This window comes from Agelaius tricolor, unplaced genomic scaffold (assembly GCF_023055355.1).
Source record: "Agelaius tricolor isolate 1412-34295 unplaced genomic scaffold, bAgeTri1.0.p SCAF_25, whole genome shotgun sequence".
Classification (NCBI taxonomy): domain Eukaryota; kingdom Metazoa; phylum Chordata; class Aves; order Passeriformes; family Icteridae; genus Agelaius; species Agelaius tricolor.
In genome coordinates, this window is record NW_027269285.1 from 11,268,167 (window position 1) to 11,292,308 (window position 24,142).

The 24,142-nt window shown below is 47.2% G+C and overlaps 1 protein-coding gene across 1 annotated transcript; it reads left to right on the plus strand.

Annotated features, from left to right (window-relative positions):
• Window positions 1-2,761: 2,761 nt before the first annotated feature.
• Window positions 2,762-23,704, plus strand: FKBP6 (FKBP prolyl isomerase family member 6 (inactive)). Its single transcript, XM_071447885.1, has 8 exons — window positions 2,762-3,588; window positions 4,940-5,029; window positions 5,611-5,813; window positions 6,959-7,078; window positions 8,039-8,233; window positions 8,516-8,625; window positions 11,906-11,993; window positions 23,279-23,704. Exons 1-7 carry the CDS (start codon window positions 3,321-3,323, stop codon window positions 11,979-11,981), a joined length of 1,062 nt encoding a protein of 353 aa, XP_071303986.1. The 5' UTR covers window positions 2,762-3,320; the 3' UTR covers window positions 11,982-11,993; window positions 23,279-23,704.
• The last annotated feature ends 438 nt before the right edge of the window (window positions 23,705-24,142 follow it).

The following is a 24,142-nucleotide window of genomic DNA, read 5'->3' on the forward strand; positions in this document are numbered from 1 at the left end:
CAAGGCAGAAATAAGCAGGAGCATGAGCAGCTGGTTTGTACCAATTGTAGCACTAGTTAGGGTGCCTGAACAGCCACTTGTAACCAATAATATGTAAGCTTAAGCTGCGTGAACAGCCGGCAATGGTATATAAGAGCATGCCAATTAGCAATAAAGAGAACAAGATGTATACCTCATATTGAGCCACTTCTTGATTCCAGACCCCCTTTTCCCTACAGATAGATCAAGAAGAAATGCATTCAAACTGAAAAAGAGGAAATTTAAGTTAGATAAATGGAAGAGATTTTTCCCTGTGAGGGTGAAAAGGCCTTGGTACAGGTTGCCCAGAGAAGCTGGGGCTGGCCTATCCCTGGAAGTGTCCAAGGCCAGGTTGACGGGAGCTTGAAGCAGCCTAGTCTAGTGAAAGATGTCCCTGCCCATGAAAGGGGGGTGGAATGAGATTATCTTTAAGGTCCCTTCCAAGCCAAAGCATACCATGATTCTATGCCTGTGCATCTGTGGGGTGCATTGGGCAAGACTCTGAGGTGGGCTCTGTCCTCACGGGCCAGCACAATGCTGGGTGCCAGCGGACTGCATGCACTTGGCAGCACACGGGGCACAGGAGCTGCCCCTCCAGCACCCTGGGGAGGGACAGCATGCTAGGCTGACAGGACAAGTGCCCACACTGCAGCATCAGTGGCTCCTTGAACACCCCCAGGCAGATGGGACAGAGCAGCTGCTCCTCCAGCTTGTCAATGCTCATCTTAGCCATCCTGCCACCTTCCCACACAGATCTGGGCTGGGAAACACTGGTGGGAGATCAGTCCTGTTCTAAGAACAAGATCAGCAGCACAGACAGTTGCAAACCCATCCTCAAAACTCCAAACAAAGTCTCAGATGGTGATTTTAACCCATAATGATTTTGTGGCTACACCTGGCCCACACCTGGCCATGTGTTCTGGGTCTGCCCAAGGTGTCAGCAGTCACCTCTAAGCTGTTCCCACCTTGGCCCGGGCAGGGATGTCAGACTGCAGTGGAGTCCTGCCTGTGTGCCAGGGCTCAGACACAGGCAGGAGAGATTTTCCGCTGAAAAATCCCAGTCTTGACCCTGTATGAATTCCCACAGATCTCTTTGGGGTTATCTCAGCCCATGGACATCCTCAGAAAGACTGGCATCACTCAAGTGATACATCTAAGAAGCAGAAGGAAAACATGAAAAGCACGTTTATCTTGGAGACAGGGGGCTGGATTTGGGAAGCTGAGGCACAGCTCATCCCCTTGAAACTTGTTTCCATGTTCTGTGCTCTGCCCCAAAAGATGTGAGCTGAAATCCCAGCCTCTCCCATCAGCCCCAGGGAGCACAGGGCAGTGTGTTTCCAAGCTGTAAGGCTCACAGCACTGCCTTTCCTGCTGTTTGCAGTTGGGACAGAACTGCCAGACTCCTGGGCAAGTCAAACATGTGGCCTTGAAACTGAAGAAAATTAACTTGAAGTCAGGAACTTGATTGTTTCCCCAGGGAAAGGGGAGGCTGTGACCTGAGCTGGGCTGGTGTCACCATTGCTGTGGGTTGAACCAAGGGAAGCTCAAGTGTCCACGAGATATCCCAGGAGCACAAGCAGAGGGACCAGCCGCAGGTGCTCACAGAGAAGTACCTCCCAGAGACCCAAATGATACCCAAGCACTGAGGTGGCCTGCAGGGGTTTCTCCAGCTCCACTTCTCCCGGGGCATGGACCCAAGTGACTGTCCTTGACTTCTCCTGGCCAAGCTGATGGGACCCTGTCAGACAAGGCAGCTCCTCCTCAGGATGGGGACTCCAATGGCTCCCTTCCTGCAGCCTCAGCCCCTTCAGGATGTTCCTGCTCCCAGGGAAAGCCGGGCAGGCTTTTGTCCCCCTGTCCTGTCCCTGCCTGCAGCCGGGCATGGGCACACGCAGCACCAAGAGCAGAGCGGCCGTGTTTGCCTCCCACAGCAGCCAGGCTCTCCAAGTCCCTGTGGGGCTTCCTATCCCCACTGCAACAGAGAGAATCTTCTCAACAAAGCACATTGTTATCAGCTAAGTTTAAGATAACTTGACTTTAAGATATTGTTATCAACTAGGTTAACTTTGCTATTAATTACAATTTCTTTTCTTTTTTTTTTTTTTTTTGTTAAACCGGTGGGTTTTTTGTGATGAGGTGAAAACCTGTCATGCTTTTGGAAAAAAACAGAAGTAAACCAAACAGTGCTCTAACTGCGTAGTGCAAGGCACAAGGAATTATTTTGTCTGATTGTGAAAAAATATAGTTCCTCATATAACTATATAACCCTCAATAACATATAACTATATAACCCTCAATAACTCCGGGTTTATCGATGTGTTTGGCTTATGAGCATCCCTCATACAAATCCCATAATGATCCCATCCCCTGGCTTCCCTCTTACCATCTCCTGGGGAGCTGGGGATGGTCCTGGCTTCTCCTTGAGGAATGTCCAATTTTGGACATGTGGTGGTGGAAGGATCACCCTGGGGCTGTCAGCCAGCCTTACACTGAAGGTCTTTGAGACACAGCAAAGCAGAGGATGAAGCACTTTCTCTCCAAAAGGGGACTGGGGACAGGTTGTGGGGACCTCCCTCCCTCCCACCTTCTGTGAAGAAAAAACTTGGGTTTATGTTCTTTTGTAGTGATCTCAAAAATTCTCAAGAATGTGTGCTTATTTCTGCAACTATTTTGCATTCTCATTAGTTTTGCATTTATACCATTTCAAGTGCCTGAAGAAGGCCAAACTTACCAACTTGTTCCAAACCAGTTGGATTTTTTGCCTGTGGTAGTTTTTGGGTGTTTGTTTGTTTGTTGTTTTGGTTTTTGTTTGGTTGGTTTGGGGCTTTTGGGGTGGTTTGTTTTTGTTTTGGTTTGGTTTGGTTTTTTGTTTTGGTTAGTTGGTTGGTTGGTTGGGTGGGTGGGTGGGTGTGTGGGTGGATGGGTGGTGGTGGGGGTGGTTTTGGTTTTGTTTTCCCTTTGGTTTGGATTTTTGTTTGATTGGGTTGTGGTTTGAGTTTTGGGGGTTTTTTGCTTGTTTTTTTTTTTTGTATAGTTGTTTGGTTGGGTTTTTTGATCGGCTGTTTTTGTGGGGTTTGGTTTTGGGGTCTTGAGTTTTGGGTTGGTTTGGGGTTTTTGTTCTAAAGAAATGAGGAAGGCAGTGCACACGGCGGACTACATCCCCCAGCGTGCACCGCGGCGCTCCGTGACGTTCCGCCTTCCGTTGGTGCTGCGCAGCCGCGTGTCCATTCCCGCGTGGTCTAAAGCCGCGCGTTGGGCCGGCGCTGCTGCTTGGAGCGTGATTGGCTAGAGGCGCCGAGGCCATGATGGCGGGTGGCGCCGGCCGGGAGGGGCTCGGGGCCGGGGGGCGAGACCCGAACCCGAACTCGGACTCGGACCCGGACCCGGCTTCGACTCCGACGTGGGCTCTGGCGCCGATCCCAGCACCGACCCCGGCCTCGACACCCTCTTTATCTCTGGCCTCGGAGTCTCTGCAACCCCTGCAGGACCTGACCGGCGATGGAGGGGTGCGCAAGAAGCAGCTGCGCCCCGGCAGCGGGCAGCCCGTGCCCCCATCCGCCTCCGTGGCAGGTAGAGCCGGGTCTGGGGTCTCCGGAGCCTCCTGTGGGCCCTGAGAGGTCCCGTGGCCAGGGCCGGGCACCCCTATTGGGGATGTCCCAACTCTCTGGCACAGGTTGCCCAAGGAAGCTGTGGTTGCCCCATTCCTGCAAATGTTAAAGGCCATGCTGAAGCAACCTGCTCTACTTGGAGGTGTCCCTGCTCATGGGCAGGAGGTTGGACTGGATGATCTTCAAGGTTCTTTCCAACCCAAACCATTCCACGATTCTTGCAGTCTCTCCAGGGCTGGTGCCTGGAGTGAGGCTGCCTGTGCTCGGCCTGACTGCCCGGGGAGGTTCAGGGTGCTCTGCAGTAATGTTGTGCCTGAATTCACTGGTAGTGAATTCAGGCACCAGTAACCATCTCCTGAGCAGCTTTTAAATAGGAATTGTTTCCTTTAGCCTGTGTTCAGCAGGACTAAGAACGTGAAAATCCGTGGAAGTGTGGGCTAGAGTGAGGATCTGGTGCTCATCTCTGTCACCTGTGTCTCTGTGTGAGGTTTGGTCTGTGTGGCTGGACCTGAAGCGGGTGCTGAGGGAAACAGGGCAGAGCCTGTGGGGAAAGATCCCCCAAGGCGCTAATGTTGACATGCCAGTGGCTGGCAAAAACCATAACAAGGACTTAAAAGTGCTGATATTGTACTACCGTGTGTCTCTGTTTCAGAAACTGTCTCCTCTCCTTATCAGTGTTTTAACAGTTGGGATACCCTGTTTAACTTCTTGTGGCTGACACACTAAATGAAAAGGCATCTTGACCTTGAGGAATGAAGGATTTCTAGGGCCTACCTGTGCTCACAGAGAAGTTTGAAGTTGGAAGCAGTTCCTGAAGTGCAGGGCCCTGGTGCTCTGTCAAGAGAGGCCCATTACAATGTATTTTCTGAGGCAGAACTGGAGTTACAGATGCAGAGCTTGGGGTAGCAGTACATTTTCCCCCTTGTTCCTCTTTCCAGAGCTCCAGCTTTGGTTAGGGAATTATTTTTAAATATTTCTGCATATAACTGGGGCATTTTAATTTGCTCGGCTGAAGTTTCCAATTCTTAAAAGTGCAAAATCACATCTCTTAAATAGATCAGGACTATGAAGCAGCTGCTTTGTCTGGGAATTATGCTAAAACACACAGCAGTTGACTGCTTGGATGTGACCAGGTTTTTGGTGTAAAACAGAAGGGGTTTTGCTGCCTCTGCCGTTCTATAGCAGAATGGAAAAGGAGAAGCAGGATAACTGGGTGGTTACAACTCTTGGTGTGCTCCTGATGTTGCTGTGATGGGATATGAAATCAACCTCTTGCTTTTCCTTTCTACCCACTACTCGCTTTGGCTGTACAGTGAAGTACTCTGGGTACCTAGGAAATTGGAATAAGCTCTTCTGTTCAAATGGGAACAGCAAGTATCCAAGGCTGATGAAACTTGGAAAAGGTAGGTTTGAGCCACAAACTTTGTTCTGGGGCTTGGGATTGTATTAAGGCATTTTGGGCCCTGGGGTTGTATTAAGGCATTTCAGTTTAAATGCTGTTTGGTGTCTTTAGGTTGTTTGAAGCCTTTAACACTTGTTTATGGAGTCCAAAATCCTCCTGGTTCACGTGGGAGATGGAATCTGGACCTGCTCACCCTCTGCCTGGGAATGGTAGGGAGGTGTTTCCCACCTGCCCTCAGGTAGTTTTAAATCTCTTGAGAGGAGATGATTTCCAGGCTGGACAGGCCTTTTAGCATGCTGGTCTAGTGAAAGGTGTTCTTGACTGTGGCAGGGCTTGGACTGGATGCTTGGCTTGGACTAAAGCCCCTTCCAATTCCCACTCTGGATTTGCAATGCCATGTGCTCAATCCCACAGCAGCAGTACCCCTGATAATCCTTTCTGGAGCAACTGGCTGTTGTAGTTGCTGAGACAGGAGCTCCCAGGGATTTTTTTTTTCCATCAGGCTTAAGGAGAAGTCATTGTTTGGTGTGTGAGGGTGTTGATGTTCGTGAACTTCACATGTCCCACCCCTCGTTGTGACAGACATCACCCTGTGGGGGCTGGAGATCGGGCTGCTGTCCATGACCAAAGGAGAGGCTGCACTGTTCGTCCTCACTCCGGAATACGCCTATGGCCAGCGGGGCTGTCCTCCCTCCATCCCCCCAAACACCACGGTCCTCTTCAAGGTGGAGGTGTTGGACTTCATAGACTCAGAGGAGTGCGACACCTTCTTTGAGTTGACTTGCGTGAGTTCTTTTAATAAGGCTTGAGACCGGAATCTGGGGGGTGAACCATCATTGTCCTGTCTCACAGTTGCTGTGGCTTGTGTGTTACATGTGTTCATGTGAATGCTGGTGCAAGTATCTAGTCCCTGGGCTCCCAGCTCTGCTCTGATCCACATGCCTGCCTTTTGTGTCCCTCCATGTCTTTCTCTGTTTGCCCTCCCATGCAGAGGGAGAAGGCAGGATCTGCCTTTGTTTGCTCCTCTGTGCTGGAATGGCTCCCATTTATTTTTAGTTTTACCAGAAACCTCATGGTTGCACTAGAGGGCAGCAGCTTCCAGGAATTTCTTTAAGGAACAGTAAGGAGCTGACTGTTACAATCCTCTTCAGTCTGCAGTGTCCCAGTGCCCCACCAGCCCCCACCCTTTGTCTCTGCCTCCTGGCTCCTCTCCCAAGTGCTCCCTCTTTTTTCCTTCCTGGTGAGTTACAGTGCTATTGTTAATTAACCTTTCCATGTCAAGGGCTTTGGGCTGTGGTTGTGGGTCAGTGAGTGGAAGCAGAAGCTAATGGGGGAGCCCCTCCAGGCCCTGCACAGGTAAATTTTCCCCCAAAGCCCTGTGAGCAAACCAGACTTGTGCTCCCTCCTTGCCCACCCATTTTGGCTGACTGACCCCTCTCTATGAACCGGTTCCAACTTGCAGAACCAGAAGAAAACCTGTGCCTCCATTTTTATCTTTTTTTTTTTTTTTAATGATTATTGGGATTTTTGTTTTGCTGTTTGGTGTCTTTGGGAGTGTTAGGCTGTCCCAGAGCTGGCCTGAGAGCGATTAGAGCAATGGAATGTTTCGAGCAGCTTTGTGCCAGTGTCAGCATTTGTGTTAACTCAGCTGTGTGCTGAAGGAGTTGAGCAGGTTTTAAGAACACATTCCTGCTTTTTTTCAGTTCCCCTTTAGGCCTGAGGAGCTTCCTGACCTCTTTAGTGGAATAATCAGCACAAGGACACTGTAATGTTTCAGCCTGGCTGGGGAGATACCACGTGGTGGTGGCCTGGCCTTGGTAAGGACCTGGCTTCTGCTCTGTGAATAGGAAGGAGCTGTTCAGGACTGTCCTGTGAGTTCTCTGCCTGTTTTCTTTAGTTTGAGCTGAAATTCAGATATTTCTTCACACAGGAACAGCGGGATAGACTTCCTCTAGAAAAGGTGTTGAAAGTGGCAGCGACAGAGAGAGAGTTTGGCAACTACTTCTTCTATAAGCAGCGCTTCAAGATTGCCAAGGACAGATACAAGAGGGTATGGCACCAGGAAGATGTGGGGTGTGCTTTGGGAAAGCTTTGGAAGAAGGGATTATTTTAGCTCACCACAACAGGTACAGGCTAGAGATCAAATAACTTTATGGTATTTTTCCAGGCATAGTTTGTTACTTCAGAACAAGGCTTGCACACCTGGTTTTGTGTGAGCAGCAGTGGTAAGTTAAGGAATAGTCACAGAATCATTTTGGCTGGAAAAGTTCTCTGAGACAACAAGTCCAACTGTTTCCCAGCGCTGCCAAGGCCACCACTAATCTATGTCCACAAGTGCCGCATCCACAGGGCTGTTAAATCCCTCCAGGGATGGGGATTCCACCACTGCCCTGAATAGCCTCTGTGCAAAGGCTGGACAACACTTTCAGTGGGAAATTTTCCCCAGTATCCATCCTCCTGTGCTGCAACTTGAGGCTCTTTGTCTTGTCCAGCTATCTGGGGGCAGAGCTTGACCCCCATCTGGCTGCACCTTCTTGTCCAGGAATTGTAGAGAGTGAGAAGGTGATCCCCCCTAATCCTTTTTCCTAGTCTGAGCCTCTCTAGCTCCCTCTCCTGGCAGGGTAAACGCTCAGTTATTCTCAAACTGGAAGGCATCTGCTACTTTTTCAGAGGTAGAGATGATTCAAAGTTGCTTTTGCTTGGATTTTTGAAACAAAAGTAATTTGACTTGCCTTCTCCCCTGTAAAATATCCATATTAAGTCTGAGTCCTGGGTCCTTTTTTTTTTTTTATTCTTCTGCTTTCCATGGTAAGTTTCTAAACCTGTGGTCATATGGTCAGCATGACTAGTCATGCTGAGAATGCCATGCCCTGTATTTAGAGTTTTGATTGTTACTACTTTTTAGTGACCTAGGTGAACAGAAATACGGGTGTAGCTGCTGAACGAGACGGATTTCTCACTTTCCATGATGGATTTGTTGTGCACTGGCTGGTTTTCCCTCTCTGCTCAGGCACTCTCCATCCTGGGTCGCAGCTCTTCCAGTAAGACAGAGCAGAGCCAGATCAACGCTTCCAAACTGCTGCTGTTCCTGAATCTCTCACTCACTTACCTGAAACTGGAACGTGCTGACCGAGCTTTGAAATACGGGGAGTTGGCCTTGGAGATGGACCAAGGAAATGCCAAAGCGCTCTTCAGGTGTGGCCAGGTGGGCAAATAAATCATTATGGAACATCCTGGCCTGGTTGTCGAGGGAGCCCAGAATGAACTGAATCTCTGAATTCTGGGCTGCTGCAGTAGTCAAGGTGGTTTGTCTGCATCTGCCCTTTTGGAAAGTCTGGCTCTCTGGAAATGTGTCACATGAGCTTTTCCTGGAATGTTCCTGAATTACTCTTCTCTGTCGCAGGAAAGTTTGTTTTGGCACGAGGCCCGAAGAAGGGCAGCAGGTCTGTATTTATCTTGTGATGCATCTAACTTCTTTCCATGATAGGCTTGCCTCTACATGAGGGAGTACAGCAAATCCCGGGATTTCCTGGCCAGAGCTCAGTGCATCCAACCCTTCAACCGTGATATCAACAATGAGCTGAAGAAGTTAGCAAGGTGAGAGCCCTCCTTTCTATACCTGGGGAAGAGAGAGAGTGTTTGGACAGGCTGTAATACCCATTCCAAAATATTTAAAATATTAAAAAAAACCCCAAACTATTGGGTTAATGAGTGACTTGGGAAAATGCATGTGGAGAAAACAGCTTGAAACATTTTTCTGGCCCAGAAGCTGCAAGTGAGGAGCTCAGAGCACCATGTATTTCTTTGGTGCGATGTATGTTTCCTGACTTGTGAGCAGATCAGGGTGAGGACAGGGATGTGGGAGCTACTAAAATACCTCAAATCCAGTGAAATATGATGAGACTGATGATCCAGCTGGTAATGTTCTCAATAAGTATGATTTTCATTCCCTTTAAGATGTGTTGGTTATTTTCAGCAAGCTGCATGTGCTTCAGTGCACAATACTAATATTCATTGAAAGTGAATTTCTTGCCATCTTGGAGATAATAAATGAACAGCCCTGAAGATGAACTCTCCCTTTCCCTTTCCCCACAGGCTGAGTTAAGGACTATCCTGCCAGCTTTTAGTCATGTCCCCACCCCACCAAAACATGACTAATGCTTGTCTATGGCCTCATGATGCTCTTCCTTTGAAACTGCCAAAAGCATTAGGTTTTTTCCAAAAGTGTGTGCTGTCCTCCTGGCACTGTTTACTGAGGCAGGAGCAATGCTGTCCTCAGCTCTGGAGCTCACAAAGCAGCCTTTGAATATGAACCCTCTTCTGTATGTCAGTGCCAGGCACTTGCAGAAAGGCAGCAGTAACACCTAAAAAGAGTGATTGGTGCTGCTGGAAATGCCAGTCTGGCTGAGTGCCTTTTGCCAGGGGATATGTTGGTGGAGGGCTGTTCTGTCCTGTGTATTCATGTTGTCTTTAAATAGTCTGTCATAACACTGAGTCTGCAAATGTGTTCTGTTACTTCCAAAGCACAAAGAGCTTGAAGGTGGTAGTATTAGCTGCTGGTCTGGAAATTTTAAATTAATCTCTTATTTTCATCCTGATCTCCCACTGGGTATGGAGCTACCAAATTGTCCAGAGTGGGGAGTTCTAAACTAGATCTGGCTGGCTGCTCTTGGAGGCTAGTATATGTATAATGCTAGAAGGCCTGATTCTAGAAGCCTCATGTATTCACTTAGATTTTTTTGAAATATTTTGGTAGATAAAAGGGAAATTTTGCTAATGGTGTTTAGGTGGTGTGGCTGGAAAGCAACAAGACATTTCTGCCTTTGTCAGCTCCAGCTCTGTAGAGAGCAGCATGTTCAGTGAGTGTGCATGTGTCAGAATTGAGTGCACCTTAAACCACTCTTGTCCCGGAGTTCCTGCTTTGCTGCCTGTTAAAACTGGTGTACTTTTTGCTTTTAACCATGCAATGGTTTGGGTTGGAAGGGACCCTAAAGCTCATTCCACTGTCATGGGCAAAGACTCTTTTCACCATACCAGGGTGCTCTAAGCCCTGTCCAACCTGGCATTTAACACTTCAGGGATGGGGTGGCCACAGCTTTTCTGTGCAACCTGTGCCAGGGCCTCCCCACTCTCACAAGGAAGAATTTCTTCCCAGTATCCCATCTAACCTTGCTCTCTGGCAGCAGGAAGCCATTCCCTCTTCTCCTTGTCCAAAGTCCATCTCCAGCTCTCCTGGAGCCCCTTTAGGCAAAGGAAGGTATTCTGAGGTCTTTCTGGAATTCTTTCCAGGTAAACACCTTTGCTCTTCCAGCCTGTCTTCAGAGCAGAGGGGCTCCAGCCTTTGGAGCATCTCCATGGCCTCCTCTGGACTTGCTCCAGCAGCTGTATGTGTTTCCGATGCTGGAGGCAGCACTGCAGGAGAGGTCTTTTGCCTGTGACAAAGAGTGGAATTAGTGTGAAACAGATGAAGCAAGTGCTACTGGGTGTTGGTAATGAGGCCTTACCTCTGGCTAGATACGTAATGTTGCCAGCCTGCCCTTGCCTGAGAACTTGTAGTGTGATCTGACAAATGCTTCAGAAATGGAATATGAATCAAAATCTTGTTTTTAGTGGCTTTTCACTTCCTTACTGAGTACATTTGTACTTTGTTAAATGCAATGTTGTGTGGTAATCAGCAAGCTCCCCTTTGCTGTCTAAACCAAAGCTTTGGAATGCATCTGTTTACTGGCTGAAACAGATTCTTGCCAAAATCTCCTGGAGAACAACAGGCGGAATCCAAGGTGAGAGGTATGTAGAATGTGGCTGGTACCAGCTGTGGTGGATTTGGTGCAAATTCTGCTGCTGAATCTAGGAATTCTATTGGAAGGCTTGCATTGCATCAAAACCAGAATGAATTTAGGTTCTTCCAATATCTGGTATTAATCTGTTCCTCCAAACAAGGGCTCTTGGATTTCCTGCTGTCATAGGTGTGGGAATGTGCCAGCTACGGGTGGGCATCCTTGGTCAGCAACTTCTGTGTGAGACTTACCAGGAGAGATTTGTTGTGCTGGGATTTCGTACCCTCTGAGGTTCTGGGCCCCAAGGGTGCCGAGGGCTGGGGCTGAGAGAACCTGAGCCAGCCTCTCACTGGGGCTGGTTCTAGTGTGTTGCACAAAACCCTTCGCTTTTGGCCTTATATGGCAGCAGATGCAGGAAAGCCAAACTCATGGGCAGCCACTGATCCTGGGAACAGTGTTCCCAAACTGACTCAGCCTGCAGCTCAGGGATTCCTTACCAGTGAGGTGAGAGCATAGAGAGCAGAGGATACTGTGCTTGGGAAAGTTCAAGTAGAGCAGGCTGCAAAGCTTTTGCCATCCTGTCCACTGGCAAGGAAGAGAGAGCACAGGAAGATACATCTGCTTGTCATCCACTTAGTCCAGACACAAATCCCCGCTGTCTCCTTCCCATCCTCTGCCCAGATCCTATATCTATGGTAGATATCCTGCTGTATGGTAGTTGGACAGTGTCTCCTGGGTGCTAAAAGAACTTGCATAAGGACTCACAAAAGTATCCTACAGCACACAGGTGGGGTTCCTCTGCACTGTCCCATGTTTCCAGAACTAGTGTAGGGAGCACCTGTCTAAGGAGGCAAATGATCTAATTAGTCCCGAGCAGAGCAGAGATCCAAGGTCTGGGGATGAGACGTGACATTTCCAGCTCTCTTTCCCTGACATTGCAGAAAGAAGGGCTTGGAGGAGCTGTGTCTGTGCTGCCAGCACAATTTTCCATTATGTTAATTTATTTATATCCAGAAAATAACATTATTTTCAGGTTGTGACACTGAGGGTGGCACAGACAGTCTCCAGCCCCTGACGCCATCCTGTACTCTACTTTGCAGATACTACAAGGAGTACATGAAAATGGAGAAAGAAATGTGCTGCCAGATGTTTGACCCTCTCAATTCTTATGGCTGAGAAGAAATCAAGGTAACCAGGTTTTGAAAAGGGCTGAACTCTCCCAAAACATGTCATGCCTGTAGTGTTCTCAGGTGGGGAACTTGCTTCTCTTCTGTGGGGTAGGCTTTTGGAGGCAAAATGGCAAGTGGTGGGAGTGTGTGGAGAGGAAGGGCAGGATGGTGGGGTGGAATACTGCTACATCATCATGTTGAAGAATCTTTCTTGTGAGGCAAAGTATGTGTGGGACAGGGACCTGGAACTGGCGGCAGTTGAGTAAGTTTGGTTTGTTGTTTCCTGTGCTGCTCATCCCAGCTCATTCGTGGTCAGAGCCAGGGGCTGAAATAGCTCTACTTGTAGAGCTATTTCAGCCCCTGTAGTCTTGTTCCTCTGCCAGTTAAAAGAAAAGGAAAAAAAAGAAAAGTTCCTGTCAAACTTAAGAATTGGATTTCCTCCTCCTCTCCAGCACTTCTGTCTGGAGCTGTTGGAATGCCTCACTTCAGAAGAATCTAAATATTTTATTTCTGGGGGTTTTTAAGTATTAAAAGAGGTCTGTTTGGATAGAAAACTTCAAGTAAATGTTTTGGACTCTTTAAAGCCTTAAATCTTCTAGCAAAATTGACAGGTTTATAAATGCACAAAGGCTCTTTGATCCATCTTTTTTTCCTCAAAATCTTCAGCGGGGGTGCAAGCAAGAGCAGAAATCTTTTCTGGTCTCTTGCTTTGGGGGAAACCCTAGGGAAAGAATTCTGGAAAATGACAAAATCCTTCTGTCATGAACCATCCCGAGCTCAGGGCCATCAGTTTGCTGCTGTTGTCTCTCCTGCAATGCAGACAGTACCTCTTTGCTAGCAGAAAATGAATATTGGCAGCCTTTCCATCAGCTCTGGTGTTTTAAGGTTGTCTCTTTGTTCTTGTGAGGAAGCTAAGGCAGTGTTTGAGGAAGAGGTTGGATTGAATGCTCCTTCCTAAAGGAACACAACCTTCTCCTGACTGGACATGATTCCTTATCTCTTTGGACATCTGGACATCGTCTGGACATCTCCTTGCCTTTACTCTTCCTGCTGCTCCTTGCTCTGGTCCAAGCTGGGCATGTGACCTCAGAGCACAAGTCATCCTGCCCTGGGTTTGGGATGAGACTTTTAGTAAGTGTGTTAGCAGGTGCCTGCCCCCCAGAGAGGAGCTCTGAAAGGGGTTGTAAGACTGATGAGGTCTTGTGCAGAAAGTCTGTGGCTCTAGAGTTGGCAAGAGGCCCTGATTTTCTACTTGCTGTGTTTCAGGAAATTGCAGTTTGGAAGCATATAGGATCTTGGGTCTCATCCCTGGTGGTGTCTGACCTGGGAAGCTCTTGTGGGGGTCTGGGATTACCTGGGCGTGGTTTGTGGTAGGAGTCAGGGTGATTGTGGTGATCTGCTGGGTCACCAGACAGGTCGTCCCCAGGAAGGTTGTGTGGCTTCTCATTTCCCACAAAGCATCATGTGAAGATGCTGATTTCCACACATCTGCTGTAAGTAAAACCAGTGATTTTGGTTAGAGGAGACTGAGAAGTACAAAGGAAAAGGGCGAACTCTCTCCTGTAGGCAAGCTTAAGTGCTGGGCTGAACTGCTTATCAGCCAATTTATCCACTGACTTCTGTGTATGGAGTTCACCCACCTTACACAGCTGATGGGTAGCTGTCAGTCAAAAATATTTCCAGGCTTCCTTGAAGTTGATTTTTGTTGTAGTATTAAAAGGAAACTAAGTCTCCCAGATGAACATAAGTCACTGAGACCCAAACAAAAATCTACTGTTCATTCATGGCAAAAGAAGTCCTTTTGCTGGAGGAAGTTCCTGCAGGGCCTTGTGTGAGCTGAAGGTTGTGCTGCTGCTTTAAAACTTCATTATACATTCAGAGAAGAGCAAAGCAGTTCCAGCAGGAGCTCCTCCTCCCTATCAAAGACACTGGGAATTGGTCAGAATTGAGGCAGAACATTCTTTAGTGTTTTCCAACAGCTTTGTACCAGTTAAGTTTAGAGTACAGGCTGTACTGGGGCAGTTTGGCAGGCCAGCTTCATCCATTCTCTTAGACACTGAGTGAGGAGATGGGCTGGAAATGCTGTCTGCAGTCCATGGTTAATGGACCAGTGGAATCACAAAAGTTATACAAAACCTCCCTATATACCAGCTGACAGATGTTTGTAAAGCACTGAGCTGACCTGTGGTCCAGCCTCCTGAATGGCTCAGAGCTGTAGTTGTAGTATCTCTTCCCTCCTGAACATTGCTGCAGCCATCCCTTGCTTCACAGCTCTTTCCAAGCTGAGGCTGCTATGCCTTTGCTGAACCCTGCTGTGTTCCAGGAACAAAGTTCATTTCTCTGTACTAAATAATCCAGAGGTTTGTATAATTACACTCAAATCTGGGTTTGAGCATTGATGCTTAAACCCAGTTTGATGCACCTGAGCATCTTCCTTCTGCCTGATATTTTTGCAAGGGATTTTGTAATGATAGGACAGAGGAGAATGACTTTAAGCTTTAAGGACTTCAAGAGGGAAGATTCAGATTTGATATAGGGAGGAAATTCTTTCCTGTGAGGTTGGTGAGAGCCTGGCACAGGTTGCTCAGAGAAACTGGAGCTGTGCCATCTCTGGAAGTGTTCAAGGCCAGGCTGGATGTGGCTCTGAGTACCCTGGTCTAGTGGAAAGTGCCCCTGTCCATGACAGGGAGTGAAACCAATGGGTTTTAAGGTCCTTTCCAACCCAGACTATTCCATGATTTCTGTAGCCCCTGCCAGCTGTAGAGCCCAGTTCTTCCAATTGCCACAAATATCTTCCTCAGAACATTTCCTACCTTTTCAATGGAATTTTGGGTCAGAATAGATCTCCCTTTGGCTAAATGCAAGGCTGCTTGTGGTGCTTCTTGGGGGAATTCGGAAGTACTCAGAGGGAGACAAAAGCACAAACTCCTTTTTAAATCCATCCTGCTGCAGTTGCTTCTAAATCTCTTGGCCCTCAAGCTGGCCCCTCTGAGGGTTTGGTTTATTCACCTGTCTCTGTTCACTTTGTGTGGTGCAGGTATGTAGAGCCTAGTTTCCTGGGATGTGCAGAGCTTTAAGTCCTCCTTGGTGTTCCCTGAACTGCAGAATGGTGGGCTGAGGCCTCTGGCTTTTTGGAGCTTTTTATTATGTTTTGATTGAAAGACCTATCAGGAAAAAAAAAAAAAAAAGAACTTTCCCATTGTTTTGTTGCTGTGGACTCTCTCTCATAAGAGAACTAAATCATGAGGACTGGGGACAACTTCCCTAAGAATGTCTGGATTCTAGTAGAGGGTCCTTGGTGATAGTTCTGTCCCAGGAGGATGAGTCTCTGTGCTCTTATTTTTGGTTATAGGTGAGCCAGAGTTTTGAAAGCTTGTGTCTGATATGTATCTCAGCTCCCTATACAGGAGAAGTGGTCCCAGGAGTTGGGAACACACAGGGAGATGTGCCAGTGAAAACAAACAAGACTGAAATTATGACAGGAAACAGTAACTTTGCGGTCAAACTGGTGATTACCATGAATAGCAAGTTCTATCAATTCTGGAGGCATCAATTGGTGAGAACTGGCTGCAGAACTGAGGCTGTGTCACCAGGTAGAAGTGGCTATAATTGGGCTTAAAATCAGCAGCAGTTGCCAGTTGAACGAACTGACCTACTAAGCTGCAGGAGACTTGCAAATAAACTGAGAAGTCTGTGTATAACACAATCAAACTCCTGCCTTGGGAAAGCTCCAGACTTGGAGCAAGTTGCTGTTTATTCCTTTCCCTCCTGCTCTCTCTTATTCCGGAGCAGAGCTGAAATGTACCTCCTGCTGATTTTGTTCCTCCCCACTGCGGCTGAACAACAGAGAACCAGCGATTCACTGCTCCTTTAGAATATGCAAATTCCTGTCCCACTGAGGTGTCCTGTGCTGCAGAGGAAATTAGGTCTCTGCTTTCTGCTGAGCCTTGCCAGGTGAGGGGGAAGGCTTGAAGGAAGACTTAATTAAGCATTCTCCTTGTTAAGCAAAGGAAGGAGAAAGGTTCTAATGAGGTTGTTGAGTTCTGTTTTCCTTCCAGCTCTCTCCTCTTCTAGCATCTTGCACTTTTTTCTGAGGATTTCTGCAGTTCCCGCCTGCAGTAGTACCTGTGATACCTCTCTGGAAGGATCTTGGGCTCTGATCTCTTCTGGAAACTGAAGAAATTACTGTGGCGCCTGGTTTTAGGGATCCCTGTAGGGGACATACTGGACATAGGTCTGGATGCACTAGGGCTGGCTTTGCCTAGACTGGGAGGACTGGCCAGGACTTAGAAGCCACAAGGTGATGTGAAATGGAAAGGAAGAGACCTGTGCAATATCCCAGTGTCCTACTGTGCCTGTCCTTCAAGGCTGTGGTGAAGTATTGTTCCCCAGCCTTATCCAAGGATGGGCCCTCCGCTGTTCTCTCTGATTTAGGAAGTGCCTAAAGCCTGTAATTTCCTTTTGTGCTCAAACACAAGGCTCCCAGGTGGGGTAGGAGCAGATTCCTGGCTACAGTGCTGAAAGGAAACTTTGCTGACAAGAGACTGGGGCCAGGTGGGGTTGGGCTCTGCTCTCAGGTGATAACTGACAGGACATGGGGAAACAGCCTCAAGTTGTACCAGATTTAGATTGGATATTTGGGGAAATTTCATGGAAAGGGTTGTAAAGCATTGGAATAGACTGCCCAGAGCAGTAGTGGAATCACCTTTCCTGTAAGTGTTCCAAAAATGCGTGGATGTGGGACTTCAGGACATGGTTTAGTGGTGAACGTGGTGGTGCTGGATTGATGGTTGGACTTGATCTTAGAGGGTTTATCCAACCTTCTGTGTTTCTGTTCTCCTCCAGCTCCTGCCTGTTAAAGGTCACCTGGCACTGGTCCTGGGAAGACCAGGCTGAGACCCCAAGGGATATCCCTGTGTGAGGTTTTACTTCTCAGAGCCTTTGCCAGCAGCTCTAATATAAAATATTGTGGTGTTACAAATCAGTAGAACATGAAAAAGGTGCTGGGCTCTTTCCATTCCCATGATAACAGCTGGTTTATCATGCAGGTGGAGTTTAAACAGACTTGGCTATGTGTAAGATGGGAATTTCTTTATGAAGTTTTAGCTTTGCAGAGGACTCAGAGTCACTATCCCTCACTTCCCGCAGCAAGGAGGCACATGATTATCCTAAGTTTTTCTCTGACTTATAATTTTTCAGGCCTCCTTTCTCTCCTCGAGTTGCTCTGTCTGGGCACCAGTCCTGCTGCTTTGGAGGCTCCAGACCTTCCCTTTGAACTAACAGAAGAGATGTCTTTGTCCTTTTTTTCTTAGTCTTTAATCCAGGGATTTTAAGTGATCATGGATACTTATTACTGTCCTGATGCCCTTCAGGGGAAGTGCTCTCCTGGTTATGAGAGGGTGTTGGTGCTAGTCTGAGTCCTGCAACCTACCAGCTCTGCTTTAGTGAACAGTGAAACACCAACAAACTTGAGCAGAGTTTTAAATGCTCTAATTGGGCATTGCAGTAGCTGTGATGATATAGGAGCAGCTGAGGTTAATGTGATGAGTGCTGAGGGCCCTCAAAAGTGTTCATTGTGGTTTTGAGAAACACTCATCTGCTTGTGAGCTCCTAAGCCTTGTTCACCCTTGTTCACTTGTGCATGGAATCACTGAATCACAGAGTTGTTAAGGTTGGAAAAGCCCTCTAAGATCACAGAGTCCACCTGATCCTCCAGCACTGCCAAGGCCACCACTAACCCATGTCTCCAAGTGTCACATCCACACATCTCTTAAACCCCTCCAGGGACGGACACTCTACTGGCCTGGGGAGTTGTGTCAGTGCCTGACCAACCATCCTGTGAAAAAAATGTCAATATCCAAACTAAACCTCCCCTGGCACAGCTTGAGGCTCTTCCTTCTTGTTCTGTCCCTTGTTCCTTAGGGGCAAAGCCCAACCCCCACCTGGCGGCCCCTTCCTTTCAGGGAGCTGTGTAGAGCCAGAAGGGCCCCCCGAGCTGAGCCCTTCCCAGCTCCCTCAGCTGCTCCATATTGGAGTGTCTTTTCCATCATCAGCAGCACAGAGCAGCTGATGGAATTGGGGGCTGCATCCCTGCTGGAACAGCATCTGGGCACTAGCAGGTGTGTCTGACACAGTGGCAGGAGCACTTTGCAAGCAGGTGATGGTTTTGGCTATCAGCACCAGGAAGTCCCCCCAAGGGCTCCATATTTAGGGAATGAACTTTTAGAAAGTCTTTTTGCTTCAGATGCAGGGAGTGTCTTGGCACTGTTGAGAGTTGGTTTGCAGAGCTCAAGAGTTACTTCCAGTAAGGATAGAACATGACCTTAATGTGCCTCTTGTGCAGCCCACCCTGCTTTATCAGGGGCTGTTGATTCCATAGAATGCTGAACATTATGGTCGTAGAGGTTATCTGAGCACTTGAAGGACTGGGAGCTGCTCCGAGGATCAGTTTCAGCCCCCACTTGCTGGGTGAAGTCCTTCCTGAGTCAGGAGTGTGTGTTGATGAGTTCATCGTTTCTTTCACCTTCCCATAATCGTTCCTCTTATGGGACCTCTTGCTCTCTGAAGAAGAACTTCTGTTGCTTTGGCTGAATGCTGTTTTAAGGGTTTGTTTGTTTGTTTTAAGGTATGCTTGGGAAAGAGCTCTGCTTTATGTTCTTTTTGCTTTATGTATTCTTGTCTTATCCCAGATCTAAGCAGACTTCACAGCCCTTCCTTCCATTACTTTAGGTTTGGGATGGTAGTGCATGTCATCAGCATTCAGGGCCTTTGGAGTCAAGACTTGTTACAGATCTCTGGAGAATTCCTCCTGCCACAGAGTGTCTCTCTAGCATACATGCAGCTCTTGGAACTCACTGTGGATCTTTTGCAGAGCTGAGAATCTTTGTAAATTGACTTGGAAAAAAAGTCCAGAGGAAAAAATGTGTGTAAGTGCAGATCTTGAGATGACAGTTGACGTTTATGTGGCTTGGCTTTAGAAAAGAGGATCAGCATATCTGTTCCTTCTACTTTCTTCTGTGGATTTGGGCATCTGTGATAGGACTCTGACTTAGGATGTGGGAAGGGTGGGTGTCTGTGCTTGTGTGCTGCCATGCTCTGAGAATATATCCACAGCCACCTCAACCATTGGAGTGGCTGCTTGAAGTCCTCACAGCTGGACATCCCTAAAGAGCACTTACAGAGAAAAGAGGGAGGGCATGGCTGACTGCAGAGCCACTTCCACAGAGAGCATATCAATGGTCCCTAATTAGGGAATTTTCTCCCTAAGGCATGTCACCTGCTCAGAGAAAGCTCCCTGGGATGGCAGTGCCTCATGCCCAGATAAATCAGGACAGGCTGGTGTTGTAAATAGCTGTTCCTCTCCTGGTGTCAGGGTGGATTGCCCAGCACCTAATGTTATCAGCTGCTGAGAGCACGCTGGTGCTGCTGGAATTTGATCTCAGCACTCTAGAGCACTGCAGCATTAGAAACCTCTCATGGAGTCCATGAGATTGTTCCCTCCTGGTTGCAGTGGTTTTTTCTCCAGAGTATCAGTGCCTGTGGGACTGGTCAGGCTCTGAGTGAAGAGCATTTCTCAGGCAGTTGCTGTTCACGGTTTTGGCTCTTTGCTGATGTGTGCACATAACATCTGCTTTCCCAGCCAGGCTCATGTGGAGCTGTAGTGTTAGGATGTGCTTTATCCTTCTGGCTACTGAGTCACAACTTCCCTTCCTTTCTTCTCCATGCTCAGTTGTGAATCCCATTTAGATCTGAACCGAAGCATTGAAGAGGAGATGTTCTGTTTCCCCTAAGAGAGGAGGCTGCATTTCTGTGAATATTGTTTGAGGTTACTTTTCTGAGATGCGAACACTTTCCAGACTGCCACCACCAACCCGATTTCTTGGATACTTGCCTTGAGGAGCATTCTTCTCACTGAGGGCTTGTCCCAGTGCAGCACTCTGGGAGCTGCTGCCTCAAGGCATGGGGACAGTGAGGGCTGAACTGGCAGAAACCATGGTTAAGTGCACAATTCTGAGTTTTCCAGTTTCCTCATGTTTTGACAGGAACTTTATCTGCTGTGTTTGGTGCCTCCCTACAGCCTTTCTAGAGATGGAGGCAGGAAAGGGGGAGCTGGGGAAGATGGACCTGCAGTTTTTTATGCAGAAAAGCAGCTTAAAAAATTGTAAAGCCTTACTTAAGCATTAACTGTTAAATGTGGCTTTAATGCAGAGTAAAGGTGATATAATTATGATTATAAATGACCTGTGACCTGGTGTGTTACTCCCTATGAATTGATGATCAGCTTTGTAGTTCAAAGGATGAGTTAAAATAGCTGAGACCAACAGGCTTGTGTGTGACCTTTGAAATCTGAATGTGCCTTGCTGGATTTCATGGCTGAGTTGCTGCCAACCTGCTGTAGTGAAGGAAACAAACCTTGGAGCAGGGCTCTTGTTGGAGTGTGCTGTGCTTCTCCATCCAGGAGCAGCACTGGTATTGAACCTTATCCAGCTGCTCTGTCTACAGGGTCCTGTGATTCCCCTCTACTTCTCTTCTGATTGTGGAGCCATTTGGTGGAAATGAAAGAGATAAACTGGTCAAACACTCCCTGAAATGACTTTAGGATTTCAGTTTGAATATTTTTTTAATTAGCTGCATGTAAAGACTTTATTACTTCAAATAGCAGCCATGAAACCAGAAACCTCTTGGTCTGATCCTTTATTTTCCTGGTGTACAAGAAGCCTCAGTTAGCTGTAGGCTTGTTCCAAATTAGACACTCCAAACCCCAACTAACAGCTGGTGGGAACACCAAGTGATCAGCTTTGAAGTATTCCTGTTGGGAACATGAGGAGGAGCTGCTGCGTGGGGTTGGGATTAGACTGACAAGGAGCAGAGTGGAAGTCAGTTGTATTTTAGGAGGAGCAAGGGTGCTTTAGTTTAACAATACAGAGAACACTGTAGCACATCCAAGAATAAGGATTCCTTTTTCCCACTTGAAGCCTTTCTTTCCTTCTCCTGGTTGAAGAACTTTCTGCTGTGAACTGGAGAAATTATTTATGTTTTTCTCCTTCTGATTCATTTTCAAAGAGGAGATCAGCTGAAGTGTCCTTTATGGACTTCCTTTCCCCCTTTTCCTGGAAAGTGCTGCCAGCCTGGACTGACAAGTGATATCTTTGTGTGTCAGGAACCTCGTGTACCCCCAAAGTTTTGGAAGTTTTGGCAGTACAAGGGGGCCTATTAAACGAGGCTGTAGCATGGGATTTGGTGAGTGCACTAACTCTCCATTTGTGGTAGGCTGGAAGTCTCATTCCTGTGTTTCTGACAGTATTAAAAGTTCCTCAACTCATTTGTGCTTTTATTATCCTTAACTTTAAATTGGGGACAGCCCTTGTAGGAGGCACATTGTGCTGACTCAGGCCCAGTTTTCTGGCAGGGTGGCCCTTGGTCATAGGTTCTGTGTGGCTCTGAGCCCATGGACTGATGATCCCTCTGCTCCAGGGTCATCAGAGGAAGATGAGTCATTAGGGGTGGGCTGGAGAGTCTTGATGTTCCTCAAAGCCCCAAGTTATTCAGTGATCCTGTAGTGCCTTTCAAGTATGTATAATGAATGAGGTGTGGATTTTGAGCATCATGTGATGCTTCATCTTCTCTTTTAGTATGTAAAGAAGCTATTTCCCTCACAGTTCTTGGGTTTTTTTTTTTTTTTGTTTTTTTTTTTTTTTTTGTTTGTTTGTTTGGTTTTTTTTGTTTTTGTTTTTTTTTTTTTTGTTTGGTTTTTTTTTTGTTTTTTTTTTTTTTTTTTTTTTTTTTTTTTGTTTTTTGTTTTTTGTTTTTGTTTTTTTTGCCTCCTGGTTAGCAGCCTGTAACTCAATATCCTCTAAGGAACAGGCTTTCCTATTTTGCTACCAGTAATTTGATTTACATGTGCTGGAATGGCCACTGCAGCTGAGCTGGCTGGGTCAGCTGTGGTGGCATGCAGATGCTGGAAGAGTATAAAAATGGGTTTGGGCTCCTGGTATTCCTGAGCTGTGAGCAGATCATGCACCTTTTGGATGGTATCCTTTGATACTCAGAGCACCTCTAGGAGACAGATGCTGGGTTGTTCTGGGGAAAGGTTTCTAAGGATTTTCTTGGGTTTTCATTTATTCTGTTTTTCCTTCTGCTGGTAATCCTATGGATGAGAGAGGGACAAGGCTTATGTTCCAACAGTATTTTGGTGTCTTTTGTGCTCACAAATTGGGGAAATACTTCCAGTAGGAGTTTTTCTGTGTTGGTATTTGAGAGGAGCCACTTGCAGCTACATCAAGGACAGCAGGATGTGACCTGTGGCACCAGACACAGGGAAAGGTGCTGATTCTGTCTGAGGACCAGGGAGGGGAAGGTGCTGTTTCTGTAGGAGCAGGGGGAAAGCCCACCTGAGAGAGGCACTGGAGGAGCAGATGAGCTTTTGGCAACAATGTCAGTGAAGCCATTAGAAGGTGAGGTAGGTGAGCCAAGTCCTGATCAGTAACCAGAGAGGCTCCCCTTTCAAATTTAGAGCTGAGGAGGGAGGAATCACCACTTAAAAACAGTCCTGGTTCTTACCCAGACCAAGCTGATGCTGCACCAAGATATGAATTTCCTTCTGGTTACCCTAGAGAAGGGGGAGGTATGGGTGGAGGCTGAGATGAAATAAAGAGGTTTTGCTGGATGTGGAAATTGTCATTTCCCTTGCCAGGGCTTCAAGACTGTCAAGGACCCAACTTGCAAGTGATGGGGTGAGGTAAACAATTGCCCAAAGTGCTCGGGGTGCTCTGTGATCCATTGCTGCGATGCAGCCAGATGGCCAAGCCTTCCAGTGCTCCTGTCCTGCAACAGGAAGGGGCTGGGAGCGGGGAAATATGAAAAAAAGCAGTAGAAATCTGGGTTGAAGAGAAATTCCTGTTTGTCATACAAAATTCACCTTTCTCCCAAAGGCAGAGTAAGTATCCAGGCTTCAGTTTCCCAGCACCAGGAAAAGTGTAAGTGATGGGAAGCATGGATGACCCTGCATAGGAAGGGAGGTTGCCCAAGGAGTGCTTTGGGGTTTTCCCTGAGGGGGCCTGACTTGTTTTTAGTTCTTGTCACTTAATACTCTGTTTTCTCCAAGTCTTTCATGAGGAAGTTGAATGGATTTTAAGGGGATTTTACTGTGTTTGTTCCATTTGTGCTAATCTGTGGAATTCTAGGTGTTTCTTTCAGGGTCACTGGAGGTGTGTGCTGGTAACCATGGATCATTGAGAGCTGAAATTCAATAAACTGTGCAGGTGATGCTGGGGAAACACTGACTGTGATACTTTGTCATCCTAGGACTGTTGCAGCTGTCCACCTTTTGGCACATGGAGATCTCAGCATCACATACAAGTTTTGGGAAAAGGGGCAGGAGCACTGTCTTACTTCAAGAGACTGAAGTGAAGGTTCAGTGTTTATACACAACCTGATTTTCCTGAAGTTTGGTTTGTTTGCTATGTTTTGAGGCAGTTTCCAGAATAATTGAATCCGTGCTGTTGGAGAGAGGAATGAGTCTGTGTAAATTCCTTCTCTTCTCCCATGCACACTGTTTGAAGAAAACTTTTTCCTGATGTCCTGCCTCTTGCTGATAGATGCCAGGCTGCTTTCTGGAAATTTGTAAGGGGGAGGAGGATGCCATGAAGTTTTCTATTTACACAGGTTGTTCTTAAAAAAAATATGTTTGATATTTTTGTTCTGAGGAAATAAACCAACCTGAACATTAAAGCTGGCAGGACTTGTGCCAATGTATTGCACAAATAAAAGTGATTGCAAGAGTGATTAATGCCTGAAATGAGCTGGAATTTGGAATGGGGTCTGTAGAGCTGGCTCCCTTCGTGGGTGACTGGTTGTTGTACTCTTTGTTTTGGCTGAATGTTCCTGTGAATGTTGATGCTAGATCTAAAATTGCTGAATAATACCAGCTTTGGAGCAAACTCCAGAACTCTGTGTGCTCACATGGGGCTGTGGCTGGGATTGAATAAATGCAGAGTCAGAGATGCTCTAAGAGCTGGAGTCCCTCTGCTCTGGAGCCAGGCTGAGGAACTGGGGATGTTCACCTGGAGAAGGCTCCAGGAAGACCTTAGAGCCCATTCTTCTGTGTAAAGAGGCTCCAAGAGAGCTGGAGAAGGACTTTGGACAAGCGGCTGGAGTAACAAGACAAGG